This window comes from Chrysemys picta, chromosome 5 (assembly GCF_011386835.1).
Source record: "Chrysemys picta bellii isolate R12L10 chromosome 5, ASM1138683v2, whole genome shotgun sequence".
NCBI classification, from domain to species: domain Eukaryota; kingdom Metazoa; phylum Chordata; order Testudines; family Emydidae; genus Chrysemys; species Chrysemys picta.
In genome coordinates this window covers 21,270,202-21,289,244 of record NC_088795.1, presented here as the reverse complement: position 1 = coordinate 21,289,244, position 19,043 = coordinate 21,270,202, and the positions used below count along the sequence as shown (strand labels likewise).

Genomic DNA, 19,043 nt, shown 5'->3' with positions numbered 1-19,043 from the left:
TCCTGTAGCAATTAATACATGTCATTACCATTGACATAATATTGCTGTTCTAAATAACTACCCATGACACTGCACTGGATTAAGCCACTCCTTACAGCTTTAGAGAGAACAGAGTTTAGAGGCACACCTAACTGGGGTACATTCCCTAGTTAGTCTTATTTCCAGAATTTTGCTTCAGGTGTGGATTTTGTCTCTTGCTCTCTTTGAGGGAGTTGGAATGCTATTCATGTTATAAGTTAGAGCAAACCAAAAATTGAACGCAGTTAGAAGCTAATTAAAATGATCTTAAATATATTCCTGGCCATTGAACTGCACAGTGGCTGTAGGAATTAATCATGTCTAACTGTCTTTTTAATACGACTTGTAAAGTTGTAATTAAAAACCTATGTTATGTCTGAGCAGAGCAGGAGCAAGGGAATACAATACATGCTTGAGAACACCAGAGGGAGTATCAGTAGTCAGAAGTACAGAAAGAATAGGATGGCATAGAGCCGTTATGCTTCTAGAGCTAGTTACATAAAGAATCTAATTTTTTTTTCTGCTAACTACTAGCTTGCATCAAAATACACTCCTGAGTAGTCAGTGGAGTGAAGGAGTTTTTTCTGATTCAGCCTGTCCTCCCCTGTTTAATAATCATGTATTGATATTTGGCATTTGTATAGATAGCACCCTCCATCCAAGATAAGCCAGGGTGCTGGCTGCATCCTCCTCCCCACAGTGAGGAAAAGGGGGGGAAGCAGAAATCCTTGGCTGGTTGCTCAGTAGTCTGGAGGAAGAATTGCAGAGGAAACCTCGCTATCTGCCGCCCAGCTTATTGAGTGGCAGTGGAGCTGGGCGAGTGACCGTGTGACATTAGGGACCAGTGTACAGGTGTTAGCCCAGATGACAGACTTTGGCAGGTATAAATCTCTTTGATTTAAATCAGTGATCACATTACTTTCACATCCTGATTTTTCTCTCCCCAGGGAAACATTGACATGAAGTCATCAATGGTGTCCACAATGGCATCAACCAGAGCTTGTTCCAGAGGTGTCTGACCGGCCAGACCTGTGGAATTCAAATTTAGAAAGGGAGAGTAAAGAGACACTATCTGCACAAATAGGTTATTCCTAAAAATAAGGTGTTTGTGCTCATACCAATGCAAACTCAAACGCTGCAGAGCTTTTATCTATCTCCCTAGCTGCTTCTGACCCCACACATCCAGCACCTGCCTCAGATCTAGTGCTCCATAACTGAACCCATCGTCCTGCCTCTCTGCTCCATCTTCACTCACTGACAAGTCTGTCCTTCCTGTCTCCCAGCCCCACAATCTTCCCTCCCCAGACCTTCACAAAGCCTTGAAACAATTTTTTTCACTATCATCAGACTCCACCCTTTCTTGTCCCAGCTGCCAGGAATCGCATCCTCTCCTGGCTTTTGCCTCCTCCCAAAGTGCCTCAGTTGAAATCCATTTCCTTCCTCTCCATTTTGATATCACCCCCTCTTTGAAACCCTCAGCCCCTGACTCAATGCATTATATTCAAGTTCCTTAGCTTAACCTTGTCCCCTCCTACAGCTCCACTCTCATTCTCCCCCATTATATTTTTGCCACCTGCGGTCTTCCCAACCTTTTCACCTTACTCTTCTCTTTGTCGTCTTGTCCTGCCCCACCATCGTGCCCTAACTCAGGCTGCCTGGTACAGGCTCCTCGTCCTCATCTCACTTTGTTCCAATTCCTTCTGCAAACTTCTCTTCAAGCAACCTCTTTTCCCTTCACCAATAACCCTTACACTTTTTCTGCTGAATTATTCTCTTCCCTTATTTAGATTTCAAGCTCTTCAGGGCAGGCAACATGCCTCTTTCTTTATACGTAGAGCCTTGTAAACCTACATCATGACATAAATGAGTCTCAGCAATAAAAGGGACATGAAATGCTGTTAGTTACATTGAAATGACTACATGATAGCTATGTAAATGTAACAGGCACTGGTGATATATTTTCAATATGAACTGAAAGGCTATTTTTTTTAAGGTTCCATGTATTTTTCTGCCAGAGTTAACAGCATCACTAGAACCTTAATCTGAGCTGGGAACTGCATCCCTCTCAGTGCTTGGAGTGAGCTAGATCAACAGCTGTAGTAGGGAAAACTTTGAGACTCCCTAACTCAGGACCTAGTAGGTAAGTGAAGGAGAAATTGGTATGAAATAATGCGTTTTTAAGATGTACGTTATTTACAGGTAGGCTGGGATTTTTGAAGGAGCCTATTGCCAACTCCAAGCATTCAAATTTCCTGAGTCAGTCCCCTAAAATACGATGATGTTTTAAAATAATAAATTTGATCTTTCTATTTGCCTCCTGTTGGTGGAGTGATAAGGAGTTAAATTTTCAAGCTTATCTTCGATCCTTCAGGTCTAGAAACGTACTGCTTTAATGAAAGCTGAGTTCATGTAATCACTAGTCCAGGAGCTTGGCTTTGACAAACACCAAAAGCACAAGTTGGCAACACTTGAATTGAGTGTGATTAGGACACCTAATGCCTTTGAGTTGCTTTGAAAATCCCAGCAATGTTTTTAAGTCTACTCTTCTGTCTTTATCCTGTTTGCTTTCGTATTGATGCCATTACTGCAGTGTCTGAGCATTAAAAACACAACAACATTCTACTCTTACTTTCCAGCAGGTAAGACTATAAAATGCTGGAATAGAATTAAAATTGAGAGCGGGGTGGGTGGGTGTGGGTGTGTGCGGAGTCGGGGAGGAAGGTGTCAGGCATACAGTACTTATTGTGGGAGAAATAAGTTTAAGAAAGGAGTTCTACATTTCATTCTGACCATCGTCGGGTCATTCTTATCTCTTCTGGTCCTGAATTCCATAGCCTAGACCTGCTCTGTTAAAATCCTCTCTTCTGCCTGATTCCTGCTACTTCCAGGTTCACAAATTCCAACAAACCTCCCAGGTAGGTTGAATTCATTCAGGTCCAGCACCCAGAAGTTTCACTTTGTGTTTTGGGTTTACATCGACTCAAAAAGCAAATGAGAGAAACAGCTGAAATCATACAGCAAAGCTCCTGAGGACATCCCCCTCCTCCCAGAAAGCTCAGGCTCTGTTTATTTTTAGCTGCTAAATTGTGGGGGAAGAAGTCGTCAGTGGCTTTCAACCCATCTCACATTGGTTTTCGGATGGTAGGGAGTTGGTCCAGTCTTCTCTCTGGTCCATTTTTTGAGAGGAGCAGAATGGGTGTTAGCTAGTAGGCCAATTACGTATGTTAATCTTCAGGCATAGGCAGCCTTCTAGCAGTCTGTTCCACAACATCCGCACTGGAAACAGTCCTATTCGTACTGTTTTTGCTGTAGCATTGTTGTTCAGCTTTGGGGCTAAGAGATCTCTAAGTGCATTTGGCTTAGGGAAATTGCCATGTTGTGTCAGAGGATCTGGGGGAGGGCCATCTTCTGAAGACATTTGGAGGGGAGAGACATAGAAGGCCAAATGACCAAAACTGTTCAAATTGAGGGGAAACCTTGGGCTTTTGGGGAAGAAAGGGGTTATTGAAAGGGAAGGAGAGTTCTGGGCTGGCCCAGACATGTGGGATGTTTTGGGTTTTATGAAAATTTTGCAGTTCTAATATTATTTATGTATGAAGAGCCTTCGCATTTTAAGCAATAAGAAATGTCAAGACATGGATTGTTAGTTGATGCTTAAGGTGGAATTATAGACACCAGGTAAAAGGGTTAAATGCAATCAACACAAACTTGGGTATCTTTTTGCCGTTATAAAAGTTGTTTTAAAATGACTCAGAGAGATTAGGTGCCTTAAACCGTATTGACTGATTCCTGGGTCACTTGATTTCTTCCATCCTCTCTACTGTTATCCTCTTCACTTCGGAGTTATTGGATACCATATGCAAAGCATATATGCCTTTTAGAAGTATGGGGTTTAGTGGCAGCTTATAAAGAAAATGAGCCATTATTTGTGCTGTATTACACGGATGCTCACATAGAGCTAAAATTCTTACTAGACCAGGTAGATTATTTCATTTCTTCTGTCTGCTTTGTAATAAACTGTACATAAACTGGGTAGAAACTCTAATCCTAGTTGCTATTCCATTCTGCAGTCATGCTTCTTTCCTTTACCTGTTTGTATTAACCACTAAACTACTAGATTTCTTTGTTTTTATTATAGCACTTTTTGGTGTTTTATGGATTGCACTAGTGCGTCTCTCAAAATGATCCAATTTTATCAAACAAAAAGGAACTCTGCAGAAGGCCAGACTTTCTCAGGGAAGCAGACATATGGGTAAGGCTATTTTACTACATTTTAAAGAGTTTTTTCAGACTGGAAAATATAACAGTGTTTGGAAACATTTGAAAAGGAAGATTACATCTGTTTGCTCACGATATGAAAGAGGCAACAAAAATGTACTACCAAGTTCCCATTATCCATTTGCATAAATTCAGCACACCCTGAGAATATCCTCCTTCATCCATGTTAGTCTTGCAAATGGATTTGAATGATGGTTGATGGATAACCCCTAAAACAAACCCTGGTTCCTGTAACTTTGATTATTATTGACATTACTCGAGAATCTTATTTCACATTGTCTAAGCAGCTGAGTAATAATTGTGCCCTAAGCATATTTTCTAAGTGCTCTGTCCGGGTTAGTTTAACAGTTTCCAGAAATAAGACTTTTCAGCCTTGAAAGACAGTTTGACAGTACCGTGCACTGAGAGGTACCATGTCTAACCTCCATTTCCCACAGCATGAGAGCCCAACAGCCTAGCCTGATGAAATACAGCCCACGACATCTTAGAAAACCACAGCTATCCTCTCCCTGTATCTGCAAAGTGAGGGCAAAGCTGTAAGATTTTTGTTGCTGGTAAACTCAGATGATAAGCAGCGTCCTGATCTCTCAAGGAGATATAAGTTCAAGCAGACATTAAGTTGAGTATCATTTATAGTTAATTTTTTTAAGTAGGTAAATTTATATGCAAATTTGGAGCTATCTAGAGTGACTTAAAATGTGCGTTCCTCAGGCATAGAGTTTATACAACAGGTATACTCTTGTCCGGCACCTGTTAATCCCCATGTAGTCTCTGTATGTCCCTTAAATACTGTAGTCCTAATCTTGTTGATCTTCACTGTGTAGCTGTAATTTATAGATGATGTACAGCTCGATCTTGTCAGAGGATGCTTTGACTATGTTGCTTTTGAAAAGCAGAGACAATGCCAGCTGGTTGGGTGGAAGCTGCAGTTGTTCTGAACTCTTTAAACAATTTAGCAGGGAGACTTTACAAATTTTATGGTTTTTGATTGCTCTAAAGGAGAGAAGATAGGAGTTCAGTATGGGACGTGTCTGCGTTGCAGATGCAACAAGGATGAGCAGAAAGGAGGAAAGTTATTTGTATTATTGTAGTGCCTACCTGTCCTAAAAAGGATTGGGAAGTCCACTGTGCTAGGTACTATATAAACACACATGAAGAGAGAGAGTCCCTGACCCGAGGAGTTTATCATCTTAATTTAATCTACTTTACTCTAGTTTTCTCCAAACTGCATCATCTTATATTGAAGTTAGTGAGAAAATCACACTCTTATTTGTTTGTACTGATTTCTAACTGGGTTGGATTCTAATAGTTCTAGATTCCCATGACAAGGTGTGGAAGTCTGATTGCTTGAGACTTTTAAAACTAGACTGGATAAAACACTAGCAAACTTTAACCTTAATTATAGCAGAGCTAGCATTCTGCTATAATATGTCGGAGAGAACAAGTTGGCATGATCAGGGAGCTGGACAATGGGATTGTAGTTTTTCTAAATTCTATGAAAGGCAGAAACCAATGCAAGAAGTCTCATTGTGTGTGTGTGTGTGTGTGTGTGTGTGTGTGTGTGTATTTAACGTTACCCACACTGTAGCTGAAATCCTGGTAGCACACCCATGTACTTCAGCTTGATTTAATACTACAGTGTAGCATAGTTCTCCCGGCTGGCAAAGCTTGGGATTTATTTTGATATTTATGCAGTAAACATGTACCTTAGATTAGTCTAACACAACTAATTGAAAACCATCTATCTTATCTGCACTGGTCAGGGAACTGTGGTAGTAACAATCATACATAAATCTCCCTATTGTTTGAACCATTGGATGTATTAACTCTGGGGCAGAGCCTTATCCTCTATGGTATAAGAATGCCTTTTTGCACCTAGCCACAATGTTTGGTTTGTTCCAATGGATGCTGCAAACGATTCTGTCTAGCACAAATTACTGTATGTGCGTCATGAGGGGCAAGATCTGTGCGCTCTCCTTGTCAATGCAGATGGCATAGCAGAGTTGCCCAACTCTTGTCCTCATTGGATGAACACCTTTGAGTGTTGTGTACCTTCCATAAGCTTTGTAAGTTTTGAATTATTTTTCTGGTTTCAGTTTAGTGCTTTTTTGTTATTTTTATTATTGTTGTTATTATTATTATTACACCTCTACCCTGATATAACATGACCCTATATAACACAAATTCTGATATAACACGGTAAAGCAGTGCTCCGGGGGGGCAGGGCTGCGCACTCCAGCGGATCAAAGCAAGTTTGATATAACGCGGTTTCACCTATAACACGGTAAGATTTTTTGGCTCCCGAGGACAGTGTTATATCAAGGTAGAGGTGTATTTGTTTGGTAGCTGAGGTAGCAATTTTCTTCTCTGGTTTCCCGCTAGGATCCAGACATGGGAATGGTCCAAGCCCATATTCAGAAGGACGACACCCATCCAGGTGCCCTACACAAAGTTCAGCTAACATCACATTGTCCACACATACTTTACTGCCCTTTGGGGTAGTTGTGAAGAATGGGTGCTTGAGCATAATGGCAAGGTAAACAAATTGGGAACAATGGAGATAGGGGGGAGAGGGCCACATTGGAGGTGCTGTGGAAATTCCAATAAAGTTCTGAGCTGATGAATTGATTTACATTGATAACATCCTATAGGACAATTATAGAAGTAAACCCTGCAAACCAACCCTCCCCCCCACAGACCACCTCCATATAGCATTTCTGGGTGCAAAGGTACTTTATACCATCATTATCTACTGTAGCGCTCTAGTGTCAGATATGACACAGCTACACCACATCAGGACTTGCAGCATCACACAGTGCCCCTTAAATTTCTGTGATCAGATTAAATGAAGCTGCAGCAGGAGAGGTTGACAACAGATACATTTTGTCGCTCTGTGAAAACTACTTGTGTCTATATTGTCCTGTCCACATTGACTTCTGTTAATTTCAGTGTGTCAGGCTGGCTCTTTGTTTGTATTAGCATGGCTCAAAATGCACTAGTAGATAGCATTAAACAAGGGAGCAGTCAAAAGTAGTAAGAGAGTAGCAGTGTTACATTACCTGTTTCTTTGGCTAGGTATCTGGCTATGGCCAGGCTCTGATGAAGGGTAACTCCATCCACTTCTAAGATGGGGATTTTTCCAAATGGGATAGCTTTAAAAAAAATCACAAATGAAACACATTGGAACAATGTTAAACTCAACCCCAGTGTAATAGTTTGCACTTATAATAGTGCCTCCCCTCTGAGAATCTCAAAGCACTTAACTGTTTCACAGGACCCCATAAGGTTCTGTTTTCCACCTGGATAAACAAAGGTACAAGGTTAAGTGACTTTCCCAAGGTCACTCTGTGATGTAATGGTAGAGCAGGGAGTAGAACCCGGTTTTGTGTTCTTATGACTGACTGACTGACTGCTACCTCAGTGTCTGAAATTCTGCAGATCCACTAGTATGCAAAGAGAATTTTCAGTAAGGTTTAATGTTCTAATATTTTTCCCTTCTAAGATAGTCTGGATGTTATTGACAAAGTGCCAGTCTAGGCTTTATAACTCTGGAGGGGTTAAGGTGCTGGTAGGGAGGTGGGCAGAGGCTAACGCAGATGCTTTTATTATGCTCTTATTGTTTAAAAAAAAATCATATTAACTGACTCAGACATTTTTTCTTCCAAAAAACCACATGGCGGCAGGAAATACATCAAGCATTTCAGCTGACAGTCCACCAGCTGAAATACAAAGGAAGCAGAAGGGCTATATCATGGTAAGGTCAAGCTACTTCTGACACCGAGACACAAACACCAAGTCTAATGCAGTACATTATGATCTGGCTTCCATGCCAGAGACAGTTAGAAAAAAAACAAACACAACTACAGGAAAACCACAAAGTCTGAGAAATTGGGAAGGAGGGAAGTTCTAACCAAAACAAAATTAGCATGGCTATTCCGAGAGAGTAGGGCTTAATCTCTGGCATCAACAGTGCAACTCAAATTTAGATGAGACCAGTGTTTAAAAAGAGTTAAATGTCACTGGTCCAGTAGTGTAATATACCTAGAAGCTTGGGCTCTTCTTTCATTATATCTATGTCACCGAAATATCGGGTCCACCTAGCTGAGAGCCAGTAACAGCCAGACAGGGATAAGGAAGAGTTGCTTTATTCTGTGGAAGAAAGGAGAGCTTTGCACCTTGGTACAAAAACTCTGTTATACACACATTTTACAGATCCTTTATACACATTCAGACAAAGGTCCTTGCCGTGTTAACACTTGATTGGTGATTGTTAGACCCGTGCTTTTGCTATCTGGTTAGTGAAAACCGGCTTGGGACCAGCTCCAACTACCTTAAGGCCTTGACAGGGAAGACAGTTGAAAAGTTCAGGCTACTGTGTACTTGAAGTATCTGCTGCCCCCTAATGGCCGCTGGCTGACATAATGGCTGCTCTGTTAAGCGGGGTCACTAGTAACTTTCACATCTAGGAGACTCAACCGGCTTGGTACAAAGCCTTGGAGATGCAGTTAAGCTGGGAATGGGGAAGAACTAACAGGTAGCTGGGTGGATGTGAGAGGAAAGGAGGCTGAAGCGTAAGATGAGTCAGTCCAGAGGAGGAGGGGCTCCTATCTTTTTGGATTTGAGTGAAGGAGCTAAGGAGTTGAGACGGATCTTGTTCTTGTAAGGAAAGTGAGGGGGAGATACTAGCAGCATGTACTCACCTGGCATATACTGACCACTAAACTAGCCTTCAGTGCACTGAGGTGCAGTTCTCAAACTGTGAGCCACAGAATAAAATGTTTGGAGGACCAAGATTTGAGGAGTTAAATGTTTGGGGAGATGGTCCATGAGAGGATCTCCTGAAATGGTCTATATGATGTAAAGGTGAGGGAAACCATGCTCCTTTAAAGAGTAGTGTGAGTCAATATTTAAAACAAAGACCTGAGCATTTAGGCTGGCAAGCATCTGCCTGTGGGGAACTAACCACCATTCTCTCATCTCAACTACCAAAGGGATTTTAAATTTCAAGCAGATGCTGTTCAGGTAAATTACAAGTGTACATCTGTGTTGATAGTAGCAAGAGACATTGGGTCTGATTCTTATTTGCACTAGGAGGGCCCCTTAAAGTGAGTGGAAATGTAATGCCGATAGACCCCGGTCGTCGGCGGGGGGGATCAAACCTGGGGCCTCTGGAGCTCAGTGCATGAGCCTCTACTGCATGAGCTAAAAGCCAACTGGCTGGTAGCTAAGCCTGTAGAGAAGACTCATTTAACTCTAAGTGGTCTCAGTGCCACTAGATGGGACAGAACACTATGCCCAGAAGGTGTGTGGGTTACATAAACTTAATTTATGCTCATTTTGCACCCCCTTTAATCTGTCCGAACAGTGTAAAGAGATCATAGTGTAAATGATAATGGAATGGAATGCTAAACTACATTATACATTGAGCCACTAGGTATAAAATGCAGTATGTTATGGGAAGAGCATTAAAGGATCTTCTGATGAACACATAAGCAAGCTCTGACCAGTCCATATCTGGTACAGAAGAATTTGATGTGGTGTCAGGAGCAAACTAAGAACAGAAACAGAAGGAAGAGCGCCGCGTGGATATTCATCAGCATGTCACTCTTCCATGCCCCAGAGAACTTCAGCTTTGAAACCCTTCAGAATGGACAGACTGGAAACAAAATTTTGTAAATTTTGCCCTGCAAACAAACTCCACAAAGAAACTGGCAATATACAGGTGACTTCTTTAATTTATGCTATGGGAAAACAAGCAGGACCATATCTTTAAATTCTTTGACTTCATTGAAGACATTCACAAAGATGACTGTGAAAGGGTTGCGGTTATGTTTGATGCCTACTTTATATGGTTTATGAAAGAGCATGTTTGCATCAGAGCATTCAAGAACCTGGAGTAAATGTTGAAGAGCTCTGCATACATTGGCTGAAAACTGTGATTTTGGGAATGAAGAACATGAAAATACCAGTGTCTGGTTATTGAGTTAAAAGAAAAAAACCTTTCACAGCAGCTCCAACTGAAGAGAGATTTAACCCTCGCCACAGCTATGCAGATAGCAAAGCAGTCGGAATTAGTCAAACAGAACAAAAGTCAGGAGCAACTTGAAAAACCTGAAACTACCATAGATGCTGTAAACAGACGTTTAGTGTTTAAGTCATTTTCATAAAACCCTCAAGGCAAGGAGAGAGAACCCCCAGGCTAAGAGGGACAAATTTCAGCCTACATGCACAGTGTGTGGAAAAAGCTATTTCCCAAGAGACTGGGAATGCATGTCCACCCAGAGGTGTAATACATGCAGGAAATATGGACATTTTGCCACTGTTTGTCACACAAAAGCAGTCAAGGAGTTGACTCATATTACAGATAGTCAAGCCATTGTTTCTGGGATCATCACTTGTGATTACATAGAACCAGTCTGGAGAATGAAACTGAATATTCATGGCGAGACTATTGACTTTAAAATTGACTCAGGAGCTGATGTCACAGTCATCTCAAAGGGACTTAAAATCACCTTCAACCCCTCCCAGAGCTGAAGTCACCTGACACAGCTCTGTCTAGCCCTGGAGGTATTCTGAACTGCATGGGCCAGTTCACCACAGAAATAACTTAGACAAAAGCTCTGCATTCAGGGGATATGTGATCAAAGGACCACCGATCAACAGCCTTATCAGCCTCAGAGTGGCAGCCATAACGGGCCTAGTGAAAACAGTGGAAGAACTCAATATAATGTTTAGTGACAGTGGACTTCTGAAAGGAGATCCAGTACAAATAACCTCAAGAAACCATGCTGAACCATACAATGTACATTGACCTGGCAGGATTCCTATCCCATTACTGCATGAAGTGGAAACTGTGTTGAGGAGAATGGAGTGGACTGGCATAATCAACACAATCTGTGAGCCAACAGCATATTGTGCCCCAGTGAAGCCAGCTATAAAGAAAAATGGAAAAATACAAATCTGTGTGGATCTTAAAACACTTAATGAAGTAAGAGAAAAATATATCCTCCCAACTTCCTCCCCAAAGAGAAAGGAGCTATGATATTCTCCAATCTGGATGCCTCAATGAGATTCTGGCAAATTTCTTTAGCCAAAGAAAATGCTAGCAGCTGTAGTTTTCATGGATGATATTCTGATATATGGATCTTTGATGGAAGAGCACCACTAAATCCTTAACGAAGTTCTAAGCCTAATCAATCAGTCTGGACTGAAGCTAAACAAAGAAAAATGCATTTTCCGCCTACCCCAAATTGAGTTTTTGGGATGGACAGACAAACAAATATAGAATCAGTTCTAGGCCTGAGAAAGTAAAGCAATTAAACAATTGAATGCACCAACTAATATATCAGAACTGAGATACAGACTGGGGAGATTAAAGGTCAAGACCTTTCCACAGTGACAAAACCACCGAGTGAATTGTTAAAGTCCAAAACAACTTGGCTATGGGGGCCAAATCAATAAATTGTTTTCAAAAAGGTAAAAGAAATGATCTCCACAGCTCCAGTTCTCAACTATGGTGATGTGCACAAGCCCACAATGGTTAGTGCAGATGCAAGCAGCTATGGCCTAGGAGGTGTATTGTTACAACAACATGGCTCTGAGTGGAAGCTTGGTGCATTTCCTCTCACACACTTAGAGATGCGAAAAAACAATATGCAAAGAGTGCCTGGCAAGTGTGTGGGCATGTGAGAACTTTTACAGATATCTGTGTGGAGTGGATCATTTACACTGGTAACAGACCATAATCTACTTGCAACCTTCATCAATGGAAAAGTCTTGGGTCAAGCACCGCTGACATGTCAACATCTATTGGTAAGTTTAATGCGATTTAACCCAATTGCTAAATAAGTTCCTCAGAAGAATCTGGTGATAACAGACACTCTGTCATGGAGCCAGCACCACACTCAACTGCCCGTGAGCTCAAAGATGACATAAATGTGTATGTGGATGCTGCTAACGCATACACACCAGTGTAAGAATCATAGAATCATAGCATTGGAAGGGACCTCAAGAGATCATCTAGTCCAGTCCCCTGCACTCATGGCAGAATTATCTAGACCATCCCTGACAGGTGTTTGTCCAACCTGCTCTTAAAATCCCCAATGATGGAGATTCCACAACCTCCCTAGGCAATTTATTCCAGTGCTTAATCACCCTGACAATTAGGAAGTTTTTCCTAATGTCCAACTTAAACCTCCCTTGCTGCAATTTAAGCCCATTGCTTCTTGTCCTATCCTCAGAGTTTAAGGAGAACATTTTTTCTCCCTCGTCCTTGTAACAACCTTATATGTACTTGAAAACTGTTATGTCCCCTCTCAGTCTTCTCTTTTCCCGACTAAACAAATCCAATTTTTTCAATCTTCCCTCATAGGTAATGTTTTCTAGACCTTTAATCATTTTGTTGCTCTTCTCTGGACTCTCTCCAATTTGTCCACATCCTTCCTGAAATGTGGTACCCAGAACTGGACACAACGCTCCAGTTGAGGCCTAATCAGTGTGGAGTAGAGCATAAGAATTACTTCATGTGTCTTGCTTAGAAAACTCCTGCTAATACATATCAGAATGATGGTTGCTTTTTTTGCAACTGTGTTTTTGCAACAGACACTCATATTTAGCTTGTAGTTCACTATGACCCCCAGATCCCTTTCCACAATACTCCTTCCTAGGCAGTGGTTTCCCATTTTGATTGCTCCTTCCTAAGTGGAGTACTTTGCATTTGTCCTTATTGAATTTCATCCTATTTACTTCAGACCGTTTCTCTAGTTTGTCCAGATCATTTTGAATTTTAATTCTATCCTCCAAAGCACTTGCAACCCCTCCCAGCTTGCTATAATCTGCAAACTTTATAAGTGTACTCTCTATGCCATTATCTAAATCACTGATGAAAATATTGAACAGAATCAGACCCAGAACTGATCCCTGCAGGACCTCACTTGTTATGCCCTTCCAGCATGACTGGAACCACTGATGATTACTCTCTGGGAATGGCTTTCCAATGAGTTATGCACCCACCTTATAGTAGCTCCATCTAGGCTGTATTTCTCTAGTTTATGTGAAGGTCATGCAAGACAGTATCAAAAGCTTTACTAAAGTCAAGATATACCACATCTACCGCTTCCCCCCCCCCCCCCCCCATCCACAAGGCTTGTTACCCTGTCAAAAAAAAAAGCTATCAGGTTGGTTTGACATAATTTGTTCTTGACAAATCCATGCTGACTGTTACTTATCACCTTATCTTCTAGATGTTTGTAAATTAATTTCTTAATTATCTTCTCCATTATCTTTCCGGGTACAGAAGATAAGAGACTACTCCAGCTACAAAAAGCAACCTTGACAGACACACAACTTTAAGAAGTTATAAATTACCTTAGGGGTGGCTGGTCCAAGTAATCAAAGAACGTTAAGGTAGTGACAAGAGACTACCTTGTGATGTGTGGACAAGTAAGAGAGTCAAATGGACTCATGATTAAAGGTGATTGCATCGTAAATAAAATATTAGGAGATATCCTAAACCTCATCCATGATGGACTAAATGCCATGAATGGGCCAACCAGTCTGCATGGGGGCCAGGCATCAGCAAGGACATTAAGAATAAGGTATCTGAATATGAGCATTACAGAACTAACAGACCAACACAACAGAAGAACCTTTAATAACAGCATCTCTACCAGTCAGACCTTGGAACAGACTAGCTGCTTGTCGTGGACTATTTTCCCAGGTATATAGAAATAATCTACTTGAAAGTCCATAACGTGTTGCATTGTTAACAAGAAACTAAAATGCACTTTTGCTCACTTCAGTGTTCCAGAACAACTAGTGATGGATAACAGACCACAATTCACTGCAGTAGAATTTAAGTCATTTGAATGAAATATGATTTCGATCCTACTACTAGCAGCCAGGGCCGGCTTTAGGACCTGTGGGGCCCGATTCGAATACCCGGCGGCGGTCTGGGTCTTTGACGGCACTTTGGCGGCAGGGGGTCCTTAACTCCGCTCCAGGTCTTCCACGGCATTGAAGGACCCCCCCGCTGCCGAAATGCTGCCGAAGACCCGGAGCGGACCGCCTCCGGGTGAGGTATTTAAAAAAAAAAAAAAAATTAAAAAGGCACCTAAGGCACGGGGCCCTCTTAGGCGTGGGGCCTGATTTTGGGGAATTTGGGGAATCATCCTAAAGCCAGCCCTGCTAGCAGCCCACATTATCCACAGGTGAATGGAGAGGCTGAGAGAGCTGTACAGACAACCAAGAAAATCCTATAGCAGGAAGATCCATTCTTTGTTCTTCTGAGTTTAAAAATCAAAGCTGGTAGTGACTACTGGATGTAGTTCATCATAACTCCTGATGGGAAGACAACACAGAACTACTGTTCCAACTTTGGAAAGGAACCTATTTCCAAAGTGGCCAGACATGAAGCGAGCAGCCAAATCGGCTAAAAAGGCTGAAAGAGTTATGAACACTTGTACAACAGACATCACTCAGTTAGAGAACTGCCAGGTCTAGAGCCTGGTGACCATATTCATTTCAAATTGGATGGTGAAAAAAGATGGACAACTTGAGCTGCTGTGATGAAAAAGAATTCAGCACCCAGATCATATGTGATTTGAGACCAAAAGTGTAGAGTTCAAGAGAAACCGTGGACATCTACAGTTTGTTCCTCACAGAGAACACTGAACAGAGCAAACTCTACAGATGGCAGATGCAGAAGAAGACTCAAGGATACCAAACCAACCACAACCAGTCATTGCAACTAATGAACAGCCAGATAACCAAGTTGTTATGCATTCAGCTCATGAAATTATGAACAATTCAGAGACACTCAACAGACTGGTATGTACTGAACTTCAAAGACAGTGTGATAGTGTAAATACTGTAAATGGTAGGAATACAGGACTTAAAGGGACAGATGGAATAGAATGCTAAACTATATTCTACTGTGCAGCCACTAGGTGGCACTACATATAAAATACCCTAGCTAAATGTACCTCAGCCATATCTGGCACAGCGTTTTGATGAATGCAGCTGGTGTGTACAAGTAAGCTCTGTTGCCAGTGCAAATCTCTTATAGAAGAACACAACAGATAATCTTGCTGCTTGTAAACAGACAAAGCACATTCAACTCCTGGAGTACTATCATCATTAAGTGAAAGCTGGAGTGGCATTTTTATTTCATTGAGGTCCTCTCAGTTACTCCCAACAGTAAGGCCTTTTCTACATGAGAAAATTGTACCCATTTTCAAAATTGGTTTAGTTAGACGGGTGCAGTCTCCTTAGGTGGATGCTCTTATTTCAGTTTAAAGAGTGCCTTATATGGATTTAGTTTGGGATTGATTTCCTACTGACTTAAGCTGAATCAATATACACCATGTCGTGTACTCCGTAGGCAGGACAATAGGTGGACAACCCGCATCAGTGACCGGATCCCCAGAGACCACAAACAACCACTGGGCAGATTGAAAACGCACTGGGCCGATCCCATGACAAAACTTTTTGGACAGAAATGGAAAGAACATGCTCACAACAAAATGGAAGGGTTGGCGTTGACTTGCGTTTGTGGAGGGATGGACAAAGACAAGCTGGACAAAGGTGAATATACACCAAAATAACTGTCCACATGCAGGGTTTGCAGTTTCTAAATGGATTTAGTTACGATAGTACAAGGTTCTTGTGTAGACAAGGCCTAACCTGTCACCCCTACTTTAAGAGTTCATGGTGATTTGCTATGTCTATTGCCGCTTCAGCTCTATTATCATCCTTGCCGTTTTTGCCACAACTCCGGTTTCCCCAGTGCGCACAAATTTGCCCAGATTTCAGTTTGTACAATACTTCACAATGAGCATGTTTGGGGGGGTGGGGGAGAAACTAGAGTCCCCAGTGAGATGTGTTGAGAGAGAATGAAAGAGGAAAAACACTGAAGCATTATGTGTCCAGGACTTGCTTCCAAGAAGAGCTCAATCAATATGGAAATTGATTAACATTTACCTCATGGCTCTGTTTTTTATCATGTAGTACATAAATCACATTGGGAAAGAGAATTTAGAGTCAAATCCACCTCTACATAAGCCAGCTGACAGCTGCACAAAACTTAAAGGGCTCCTGTATGCACTTTCACTAGGTACATCAAGAATTTACATGTACACAGTGCCAATGACAGCAATTTTTTTGAGTGCAACATCCAGGGTGCCAGAATAAATTTTGATGATGATGATAACAGAAAGAAGAGGGCCAAGAGAAAATTAGAATTGCTTTGCCCCGATGAGAAAGCACATGATGTTAGTCACTACTGACGCAGTAATAGAGTTATTCTGCTAACAGGATTTCTTATGTTTATTATCTAGAGAGCAGCATGTTCCAGGCAACAACAATGTGTTACTGAATTAAGAATCATACAGAAGGGCACATTCTTGCATACTAAAGTGAAAGACCCTGACAGTGAAGCTGACAAAGTGCTTGGCCTTGTGTTGAGCGCTAGCAGTGCATTGTGCCCTGATTACCACTATGTTTAAAGCTGTGTGATCTTCAGCTGGCTTATCTACAAAGGATAATGCCCAAAGCTTTTTGTTTTAGTGAGATAAACTGGGCAAAATGCACTATCAGCTGTTGAACCTTCCAAGTATATCCAGGCAGAGCATGTTGCTGTCAGTGGAACAAGGCTGCTCTCAACAACTGTTGTTGTGTACTTAGTGACCAGCACTGCACAATACATCCCTGCCCTAAGGAAGTGGTTATATTCAAAACTGTGATCGTTTTTGACAATGTTAATAGTACAGCAGCACCAGATCGGGAGCAGTGGCTGATCAGCAGAGAAGGAGTTACCAGAAGAAATGAGAGAAGCACAAGATTTCATCTGACTTGTCTAAAATCACGCAGTCAGTGAGTTGATCAGTGTGACTCAACTTTTGCAGTTGCAGCTAAAGCAAAACGCCACACAATATAGTGGAACTGATATATATAAAAACATAAGCGTGGTCATGCTGGGTCAGACCAATGGTCCATCTAACCCAGTATCCTGTCTTCTGACGGAGGTCCGTGCTGGATGTTTCAGAGGAAACGAACAGAACAGGGTAATTATCGAACGATCCCTCCCCTATTATCCAGCCCCAGCTTCTGGCAGTTATGAAACCAGACTTGATTAATCTGGAAACTGAATTGAGCAAAGAATGACTTTTCTGTTTTCTACACAAACACTTACGAAGGGTAGTGAGGCAAACAGTGTAATTTTATAATTGGCACCTCTCTTTGAGCCAATCACATCATTTCCCCCCCCCCTTAAAACTTAGCAGCACAGTATGCAAGATTATTCTACACCCGTGGTTTTTAATCTGTAGTCTGTGGACCCCCAGGGGCCGCAGACTATGTCTAAGATTTCCAAAGGGGTCTGCACCTCCATTTGAAATTTTTTAGGGGTCTGCAAATGAAAAGGTTGAAAACCATTGTTCTACACTACAAATTACAAACAAGAGTCAATCACTTTTCAAAGTTTGTCAGTTACAACAAAAGAACATGAACCGTACAGGATGTTACTTTCTTGACAGTTGGAGAATGTAGGCTGAGACACAGGAAATGCAGTTTATCACTGGAATTCATGAGATAAGCAAAGTTTGAAAGTGCTGAAGTTCTGTTATTTTGCTGGGTTTAGGCAATTTATAGCACAGGGGTGGCGAAACTTACTGACCATCCAAACCACATGCAACAATCTTCAGAAGTTTGAGAGCCGGGGCGCGTGTGCCAGGGCTCAGGGCTTCAGCCCCACTCCTGCTGAAGCCCTGGCAGGTGTGCCCTGTGGGCCTGAAGCCCCAAGACCCTTCTCCCCGCTGGGCAGAAGGCAATGTGTGGAGGGGGGCACATGGGGTCACATGCCCCCATACTTTTGCGAGGGTTTGCTGGCCCCACTTTGTCACATGGTACTGCTGGGCTGCCTCCCTCCAGGGCAGCTGTTGGAGCTGGCAAGGTGGGAGCAGTGACTGGGGAGAAGCAGCAGCAAACACCTGGGAACCGCAGGGAGCAACTGCTGAGGGGAAGGGGTGGGGCATGCCTCGGAGGGCAATTCAAGCTGTTGGAGGGGGCCGAACTTTTAAATTGTGCCCCCAATTCTCAGCAGGCACCAGTCCTCTCTGGCAGAAGCCTCTTGCCCCACCAGCTGCTCGTCTGGTAGGCAAAGAATGGGCGGGAATATGAGGGGTTCCGTGAGCTGCACTTTAACTGTAAAAGAGCTGCATGCAACTCACGAGCCACGTTTTGGCCACCCGTTATAGAGCCTCAAATTTTGTTTACTCTCAGATTTCCATTAACTGGCTGTTTTCACAATGAAAACATGGGGAATGTCAAGCTTCACATTTGTAAAGCATTTTTGCTCAGAGAGAAGCTAAATTTTCTTGGAGAAATGGCTCTTTTTGTTTATGGGAAATGGGCCCATTTTTCACTTGTAGTTCAAATACAAAAACTATCACGTTTGAATAGTTTTATTGCAAATGTTTTCCCATTTTTTAAATTAGAATTCATGATGAGTAGATCTTTGTACAAGAGATGTTACAGATAATGTCCCCATCAGTATCAATCCACTATCTAAGGACATAAACTGGATGGCAGACCCCCTGAAATGAGCAAACATGGATGAAGATTTTTCAAAAAAGAAAGGCCACAGAAAATATTAACATCTAACCCTTGAATATAAGGAATTGTTCTGAATCAGCAGCATATTATATTTTTCAAAATGTGATCTTGTGTAAGCAATGGGAAAGAGGAATATT

The 19,043-nt window shown here is 42.0% G+C and overlaps 1 protein-coding gene across 1 annotated transcript in view; it reads right to left on the bottom strand.

The window, feature by feature from the left end:
- Positions 1-19,043, bottom strand: part of HPGDS (hematopoietic prostaglandin D synthase) — a 65,343-nt gene that overhangs the window by 9,620 nt on the left and 36,680 nt on the right. The window contains exons 3-4 of the mRNA XM_005278460.5: positions 7,356-7,448; positions 938-1,047 (exon numbers count right to left, since the gene is read on the bottom strand). Coding sequence (XP_005278517.1) covers positions 938-1,047; positions 7,356-7,448 — 203 coding nt within the window. The remainder of the gene's footprint in view (positions 1-937; positions 1,048-7,355; positions 7,449-19,043) is intronic.